This window comes from Phragmites australis, chromosome 6 (assembly GCF_958298935.1).
Source record: "Phragmites australis chromosome 6, lpPhrAust1.1, whole genome shotgun sequence".
NCBI classification, from domain to species: Eukaryota; Viridiplantae; Streptophyta; class Magnoliopsida; order Poales; family Poaceae; genus Phragmites; species Phragmites australis.
Genome location: NC_084926.1, coordinates 39,376,600 through 39,385,153, shown reverse-complemented (window position 1 = coordinate 39,385,153; position 8,554 = coordinate 39,376,600). Strand labels below are relative to the sequence as shown.

The following is an 8,554-nucleotide window of genomic DNA, read 5'->3' as shown; positions in this document are numbered from 1 at the left end:
TAGTGATTGTCACTTCTCTATCTCTGGATTGACGGGCATCGAACCAAGTACACGAGCTTCCTGAGGTTCCCACAAGACCTCCAAGAGCTCACCAAGAACACCTCTAATCTCCACGACCGGTTAGGTGTTGCCAACCACCAAGAGTAACAAGCTAACTGGTTCACTTGATCCCTATCGAGCCTAAACAACAGCTAGACACACACTCGCTACTCTTGAAGCACTAATGAAGTCCTTAATCTTCAATTAAGAACTTGCAAATCACCTCAAGTGCTCTCCCTTGCTTCTAAATGATACCAACTGTGTATGAATACTTCTAGGTTGCAAGAGAGATGTATGAAGTCAAGTCAGATGTTTTATATATGCTAGAGGTTCAAATCTAGCCGTTACCTAACTATTCATATTTTCTGTGAATACCGGATGGTCTGGTGCACACGCCTCTGTCATCACCGGATAATCCGGTGAGATTACTTTTCTTCACATGTTGTCTGCTATCTGTCAGTAGCCGTTGCAAAATTGTCCGGTGTTCCTACACATAGTATCACCGGACAATCCGATGACTTATAAATCATTTCTCCAAAAATACAAAGTCACAGTTAAATAGTCCGGTGATCACTTCCTTTACGTCACCGGACAATCCGGTCATTTCAACTTAGATTTTCTCCAGAAAAAACGGTGCTTCTGTTAAATAGTTCGGTATATGCGTCCTTCTGATCACCGGATAATCCGGTCAGTTCAACTCAGATTTTTTCTGAAAAAATAACTCTTCTGTTAAATGCTCCGATGCAGAATTCCTCCAATCACCGGACAATCCGGTGAAATCATTTGAAACCTTCACTGAGAGGGAAAATAGTCCGGTGAGTTTAAACCTTCTCACACGGATAATCCGGTGAGAATAAATTTTCTGGAACTTATCCAATTCAATTGACTTTGAGTTCTAACTTCTCTACTTCTCACCCATGGGCTTCAATTACCTACCTAGTGCTAGATTTTCGCAAGTGTGCATTCAACTATGTCTAGACTCAACTAGATCAAACTACAACACTTAGCCCTCCTTTATAGAACGGTTAAAAAGACGAAAAGAGACCTATGTCTACTCTAAGTGTCCTTTATCACCTTGTGACCCTTAGAGCTAGAAGATCCTTAGTCTTGACACAACTATCCTTTTGATCGACTAATAGAATTTCATGAGGGACTAAGAAAACCCATTCAACCATTGTGAACTAAAAAAAAATTAATTCCCTTCAAAACATACACATTAGTCACAATAATACGAATATCATTAATCACCAAAACACTTACCACTTACCTAGGGATCTAGATGCTACAATCTCCCTCTTTTTAGTGATTGATGACAACACATATAGGAAGGAAGAACACCCTATCATACTAAAAAATGAACGGCATATAACAATTAAGCAAGAGAAAATCTAGCACTAGAACAACCTATCAAGCTAGTAGAATAAGAATTAAAACAGAGCACGAAAGAAAATACAATGCGATAATGAGCCTGTCCAACAAGCTTCAAAACAAAGCTATTCTGCTGATTCACTTTTCAACCCATTATACTACAACAGAGGTGGGCTAATATCTAACAATTGCTTCAGTTCTCTCTACTGAAGTGCTATGGCCAGTTGCACACTTTTCTTTTATGTTATTCAAGTCCATTTTTTACTCTTTTACTTGGGCATTTTATCCTGATTCCGCTCATAGTTAAGATGCTTTTTTTCCACTTGGCTGCCCTAGTTTTTGTTAGAAACAGCTCAATCAATATGGCTGCACTTATGTTTCCTCTTGGGAAATTGGGCCTGTTTGTTCTGCATTTTTGCTAGTAATCCAAATGTCTCACTTACCCATCTCTAATCGGTCCATAGCCCCTGAACCCGCCCTCCCTTCTTTTAATGCGAACAATATCTGCATCAGAATCCTAAATCATATGACTGCTCTGTTTTCAGGAAATTGATTAAAATAGATTGCCGCCATCTTTCCGAAGCAGAGTTTATGCATTGAAGGAAGGCTTTGATTCAAAAACATGAACTGGGAAATCAGCAATGGAGTTTTGTAGATGGAATCTTTTGGGTATCTTCACTAGAAATCCTTTTGCTCTGTGCTCTCTGATGTATGAGGAATTTTGTTTTGTTGGTACTCAATGCTTGTTTCATTTACTGAGATGTCGATGTAGGTTCCCAGATTCGTTAGAATATGTAATTTGATTCCCTTTACCGGCTACGACCTTTGTTTTCCCTCTACTCCGCCCACTATCTCCAGAAGCAAGATTTATAAGATTATTTATCTCGTAATATAATGGCCGAGTTAAAGAGGAGAGAATAGGTACATGTAATTATAAAAAATATATTTTTTTTATAAGATTGGATTTTATAGAATTTGCTTTCGCTATTTTGCCCACGAGAAGTAAATTCTATATAATTCTATTAAAAAGATCTTATAAAATCTCGTATATATCATTTATCATATGATCTACTAACTGAACTGGAAAAAAAACACATAAAAATATTTTATAGGATAAGATCCAATAGATTTTGCTTGTAGCCGCACGCGCCCTAGGAAGGACGGCAGAGAAGGAAGGACACGGGCACACGGGACCAGCGTTGGATATCGAACGGTGGTGCATCCTATAGCGACTGCACGCCGATGTTCAAAGCAGAGGATCTGAGTCCCACCAAAACCCCCTCCCTCGCCGGCGGCGGCATGGGGAAGAACGGCGAGCCGGCGTTCCCCAACTCCCCTGCTGCTCCCACCCCCGCGCCAGCCGCGCGGGCGAAGGAGAAGCCGCGGCTGGAGATCGAGGGCTACCCCGTGGAGGGCGTCTCCATCGGCGGGCACGAGACCTGCGTCATCTTCCCCACCCTCAGCCTCGCCTTCGACATCGGCCGGTGCCCGCAGCGCGCTGTCTCGCAGGAGTTCCTCTTCATCTCCCACGCGCACCTCGACCACATCGGAGGCCTCCCCATGTACGTGGCCACGCGCGGGCTTTACAGGATGCGCCCACCCACAATCTTCGTCCCGGCGTGCCTTGCGGAGCTTGTGGCGCGGCTGTTTGAGGTGCACCGCGCCATGGACCAGTCTGAGCTCGTGCACAAGCTCGTGCCACTCGAGGTCGGGGAGGAGTACGAGCTCAGGAGGGACCTCAAGGTGCGGGCGTTCAGGACCTACCACGTCATACCCAGCCAGGTGAGGGCGAATTGAATAACTTCTCCTTGGAAATGTGTATGTTCTTGGATGATTTATGAGAATCTGGCAATATTTGGATGGAATTGAATCACGCGAGGTGTGTAGGGGTATGTGATATACACGGTGAAGCAAAAGCTCAAGCAGGAGTATCTTGGCCTCCCTGGGAACGAGATAAAGAGGCTCAAGTTATCAGGTGTTGAGGTCTGTCTGTCTTGGTGGATGTCGAGATAAAATTGAAGTACAATCTTGTAACAATTGTTGACGTGTATGTGCCTTTTGACCGATTCGTAGTTTGCAGATCACAAATACAGTGACAACACCTGAGATTGCTTTCACGGGAGATACAATGTCGGATTTTATCCTTGATCCTGGCAATGCGGATGTGTTGAAGGCAAAAATTCTTGTTGTGGAGGTATGCCTTCTTATCAGTTATCACTTTGCCGTGAATTTGTTGCCGTTGCTAGTATTCAGCTTAAGAAAGGGTGGAAATACCTTATCTTGCACTTTGTAACACATAATCAATTTTATTGCATTGAAAGTAGCAACATTCGTCAGAAACATGTTCCACTTCCTGTACTGAATGTTTTACTTTCTGTCATTTTCTTTTTCTCTTTGTGAGTTTTCATTTTGTTCCTATATTTAATCTAGTGAAATGCGCTGTACAAATTTCAGAGTACATTTCTTGATGACTACATTTCGATTGAGCATGCAAAAGAATATGGGCACACGCACTTGTCTGAGGTTACTCTGAACTTTGTCTATTCAATTTCCAATGTTTTTCTTTGTATTTAAACTTAAGTTTATGTTTGGCAATACATGCAGATTGTGAGTCAGTCTGACAAGCTTGAAAACAAGGCTATTCTACTTATTCACTTTTCAGCTCGTTATACTACAGAGGTGGGCTAATATCTAACCAATGCCTCAGTTCTATCTACTTATATGCTATGGCCAGATGCACAATTTTTCTTCCTGTCAATTCTTTTTTTCTTCTGTCAACTCAAGGCATTTTGACTCCTTTTACTTGACCATTTTATCCTAATAGTTAGGATGCTTCGTTTCCACTTGGCTGTCCTAGTTTTCGTTTGAAACGCCTTCACCAATATGCTCATTTCTTTTGTACTCTAAAGTTGTACCTACAATGAAGCACAATATGTCAATTGTCTTGCTGCATTTACATTTCCTACTGAAAATTGTTGCCTATTTGTTCTGCATTCTCTGTGACTAAGGCAGATGCCTCTCTTACCAATCTCTAAGCATTTCATAGCCCCGCGGTCCCACCCTCCCTCCTGTTAATGCATAAAATATTTGCACCAAAACCGTAAATCTTATGACTACTCTGTTTTCAGGAAATTGATGCAGCAATAAACAGATTGCCACTGTCTTTTCGAAGCAGAGTTTATGCATTGAAGGAAGGCTTCTAAAAGAACATGAACCGGAAAATCACAAATGAATTTTTCTGGATGGGATCTTTGTGCCTTTGTGGTACTTCCACTAGCAATCCTTTTGCGCTGTGCTCTCTGATGTTACCGTACCGCTCATCTGACAATTTATGAGGAAATTTGTTTTGTCGGTCCTCAATGCTTGTTTCATTCACATGAGATTAGAACAATGAAATACTGAATTAAATGTGAAACAACCCGTATTAGCAACCTTTACTTCCTTCTTGAACATTAACATTATGTGAATACTATGTGACTTCTGACCACAACAACAGTGGTTCATGTTGTACAACTTGTATATATATAGATACACTTGGAATAGAAAGAATTCCTACCCTATCTGAAAATAATCAAACAGTACTGTACCAATTCCAGAAAAAGAAATTAAGGCAAATGGTTAGCAAAGTGACCTGGCTTCCCTCCTATGTGCATGTCCTTGCGTTCTTCCATCAGGATCCCACCCCTCGTTGCAGGAAACACATAGCAGCATGCTTTCACTTCTGTCTCCCGACCTGGCCGGCAACGGTGGCCGCTGTGCCTCCCAGAACCCTGGCGCCCGGCGGTCAGCACGGCTTGCCTGGGCTGCACGACAACGCACCGGCGAAGCGGGTGAGCCTCTTGACGTAGGAACCCGGCTTGGGCCTGATCCAGTCGTCGTCCTTGATCTTCCTTGGGACAGCGCCGCCGGACGGCATGAAGATGGCGCCGTTCATGAGCAGGTCGTCCTCCGAGTGCCAAACCCAGTTCTTCCACACCTGTTCCTCCGCGTAGTGCTTCGTGATCTGTTCATGGAGAATTGACAGGTTACTCAAGAAAGTGTCGTTGATTTTAGACATCGTCAATCTCTAAAACACAACTCGGTAACTTTAAATAACAAATATGTAACCTGTAGCAAATTATAGTACTACAAAACTATTTTTCTACACAAATATAGTGATGTCATTCTTCAAATGATTTATCTCAATATTTATAAAGATATTGGCAGCTGAGGTTTCGGTTTGACTGCACGCAGCTCAAAAAATTACATTTTCTTACGAAAGTTAAGAGAATTGATCACGCATTCGCAGTTGTGCTCGCGGCACATTACTATTCCATTCATCTATGCACCCAATTGGAGAAAGACTCATTACCACTTTGGCGGCGATGTTGGGTGGTGCAATATAGCGGTTGCCCTGGCTGATGATGGTGGGGTTGTTGCTGCCGCCGATGGCGTACATAAGCCAGTGCGTGTAGTCGTTGTTCACGACGTGGAAGAAGCCCCATCGGCACCTGCAAAATCAAAGGTTGTAGAACTCCGTTCAGCAAGTGATTTTGTAAACTCAGTGGAACGTGGTTTTGATGCCATCGATTGTATAAGACTTGGCATGCAGGTCAATCTGATGCGTGTCAGTGAGACATGGAGTGGCATTTCGTGAACCACAAAGATTTGCAGTGCATATGTGTGGCGCATTTGGATGGACAGGCTGACCTTGGCATCCTCTGAACTAGCCCCCTGCCGAAGTGGTTGAAGGCGACGGTGATCTGCATGACCTGGTCCTGCGGGTACGAGTCGCTGGCGCCGAAGAGCATGACGTCGTTGTGGTTCGTGAGGTGGCCGTTGGAGATGGTGATGCCCGTGGAGCTCTGCACGACGTCGACGAGGCCGTCCTCGCAGTTGGACATGGAGATGTGGTCGATCCACACGTTGGTGGCGCCGAAGAGGGAGATGGCGTCGCCGTCGGCCCGCGTTCGGGGCCCAAGGTGCGTCGGCGAGTCCCGCATCAGCCCGCCGAGGCTGTGCTTGACGTCGTGGATGTGGAGGTTGTGAATGATGACGTTGCGCGCGAACTGCACCGTAATCCCGGCGCCGTTGGCGATGTGCACCTGCGCGCCGCGGCCGTCGATGGTCTTGTCGCTGTTGACGAGGAGCTCCTGCGAGAGCCGGATGATCATGGACCGCGCGAAGGTGATCCAGAGCGGGTCCGTCTGGATGGCGCCCCACCGGAGAGTGCCGGGCCGCGGGTTCACCATGTCGTCGTCGGTCGGGTCGGTGACGAGGTAGATCTTGCCGCGGAGGCCGCCGGTGGCCGCGTGGCCGAAGCCCTTGGCACAGCGAGCGAGACGCTTGCGGTCCGTCGCCCAGTCCTGGCGGCAGCGCCAGCACCGGTCGATCGGGTTCGTCGCCCGGCACGGACCCGCGAACTTGCTCTTCTTCGCCCCCAGCCCACGCCGCGGGCTGCTCGCTCTGCGTGCACAACGATATTGAACAGGTCAGTTGCATGAAACTACTTAATCTGCTAGAATAATTTTTAACATGACAAATATAAATACATTTACACATATTTACTGTTAAAGTTTCAAAACATTGACCACACGAATTTAAAGATCATGGCGAGATAGTTACTATGACATATGTACGTGACTGAAACGGAAATGTGTTTCTATCTTATTTGATCTTTTTATTTTGTGTCTTTTATATACCGGATTCATGTTTCTTAAGTAATATATGTGCATATCTTAGTTATGTAAAAAAAGAGTGTAAATTTTAAAGTGGTTATATCAGTTTGATATAATGATAAGAGTTAATAAAATTCTCTTTTTAAAAAAAACATATTTCAAGATGAACAGCAGTAGCCCGCTCATGCATGCTTGCCAACCGTTTGTGTGAACGATATTTATACATGTAGAGTAGCAAGCGAGGGAAGGACGGGGCGTGCCTGTGGACGTCGCCGTTGAGATTGTTGGTGACGTTGAAGGGGTTGGGCTTGTACGTCTCCCTGGCCGACGCCTCGGCCTCCTCCTTGCGCTTCTGCCAGTGGTCGTCGAACTCGCCGATGTTGGCGCTCGACACGGCGGCCGCCGCCAGGAACGCTGCGGCGAGGAGGAGGAAAGAGCCGGGGCGCCGTCGGCTGCACCGAAGCCTCTCCATCGCTGTTTCTTCACGTACTCTCTTCTCTATGTCCTCTTGACTTATTACTTACAGTTAAATTCACGTATGTGGTATTATTAGGAGGAGGGTGAGGCGAGGAGAGAGGCGAGCCACACTCCCCGGCATGCAAGAAATGCTGCAGGTGTTTCTTTGTGTGTACATGTGTAAAGCCGTGAAGAGATGGCACGTCACTCGACTTTCTATTCTGGTCAAGAGGGAAGGAAAAGGGTCGACAGGGTCAAGGTATTAACGTTGCGTTTTGTCGTTGAAGAACATTGCAACCCCTCGAAGCACCAAAACATATGAGGTTGTAATGATATCGGAAAAACAGATTATGATATCTTGTGAATAAAGCATATAATCTTTGTACCAGATCAATAATCTATTTGGATAAACATGTCACACTATAAGATTCTCAATTTTTCACTAGGGTTATTTTGAAAGTGGCTGGCAGGTACTGTTTTCTTTTAACCTCTTCTTGTATGGTCGATGCTCGATGGTATTTCTTTTGCAACAAATAATTGCCGACAACTAATTCCTAACAAGATTTATTGTGCCACCTGCTACGGGCACACCAAAGAAAAGCCACATGGTAGTTCGTTTATGCGTTAGAAATTAAATCTTTGGGAGTGGGCAATGTAGGGCTTTGTGTTAATTTGGCGACTATGTCTTATGATCTGCTTGGGTTGTAAACCTACCAGTTTAATGGTGATAATATTGATTAATATTCAAATGCTAAAACTTGGTTTAGTATATACCCTTTGAATCTAATACGGCTAACTCAAAAGTATTAAAAAAAACACTTGGTAGCTCCTCGGCATCTTAGGTTATCTTTAACATAGCTTCTGCTTTAGCTTATCCACAACCAAAGTGCTCCTAACAACAAGATTCTGCAACAGCTTACAAAGAAGCAGAAGTTGTAATTGAAAGGATAAGCATTAGTTGTATCCCATTAGTTAATTCTGTAAGCTAGCTTCCGCTACGCTAAAGGGGGGCTATGCAAAACCATTTTGTAATT

General features: G+C 44.5%; 2 protein-coding genes across 2 annotated transcripts; one reads left to right on the top strand and one right to left on the bottom strand.

The window, feature by feature from the left end:
- Positions 1-2,568: 2,568 nt before the first annotated feature.
- LOC133922411 (nuclear ribonuclease Z-like) lies at positions 2,569-4,844 on the top strand. The gene is made up of 6 exons (XM_062367739.1): positions 2,569-3,189; positions 3,295-3,390; positions 3,488-3,601; positions 3,862-3,930; positions 4,012-4,086; positions 4,536-4,844. The coding sequence occupies exons 1-6, from the start codon at positions 2,650-2,652 to the stop codon at positions 4,608-4,610; spliced, it is 969 nt and encodes a 322-aa protein (XP_062223723.1). The 5' UTR covers positions 2,569-2,649; the 3' UTR covers positions 4,611-4,844.
- A 340-nt stretch (positions 4,845-5,184) lies between these two features.
- LOC133922410 (pectate lyase-like) lies at positions 5,185-7,536 on the bottom strand. Its single transcript, XM_062367738.1, has 4 exons — positions 7,316-7,536; positions 6,097-6,852; positions 5,759-5,897; positions 5,185-5,410 (listed from the first exon to the last, which is right to left on the bottom strand). Exons 1-4 carry the CDS (start codon positions 7,534-7,536, stop codon positions 5,192-5,194), a joined length of 1,335 nt encoding a protein of 444 aa, XP_062223722.1. The 3' UTR covers positions 5,185-5,191.
- Between the last annotated feature and the right edge of the window lie 1,018 nt (positions 7,537-8,554).

Coding starts and splice junctions, on each gene's coding strand:
- LOC133922411 (XM_062367739.1), top strand. CDS start 2,650: ATGTTCAAAGCAGAGGATCTGAGTCCCACCAAAACCCCCTCCCTCGCC. Junction 3,190..3,294: donor ACCACGTCATACCCAGCCAG/GTGAGGGCGAAT, acceptor CGAGGTGTGTAG/GGGTATGTGATATACACGGT. Junction 3,931..4,011: donor GGCACACGCACTTGTCTGAG/GTTACTCTGAAC, acceptor CAATACATGCAG/ATTGTGAGTCAGTCTGACAA.
- LOC133922410 (XM_062367738.1), bottom strand. CDS start 7,536: ATGGAGAGGCTTCGGTGCAGCCGACGGCGCCCCGGCTCTTTCCTCCTC. Junction 5,898..6,096: donor CTAGTTCAGAGGATGCCAAG/GTCAGCCTGTCC, acceptor TTGATTTTGCAG/GTGCCGATGGGGCTTCTTCC. Junction 5,411..5,758: donor CCAACATCGCCGCCAAAGTG/GTAATGAGTCTT, acceptor CTCCATGAACAG/ATCACGAAGCACTACGCGGA.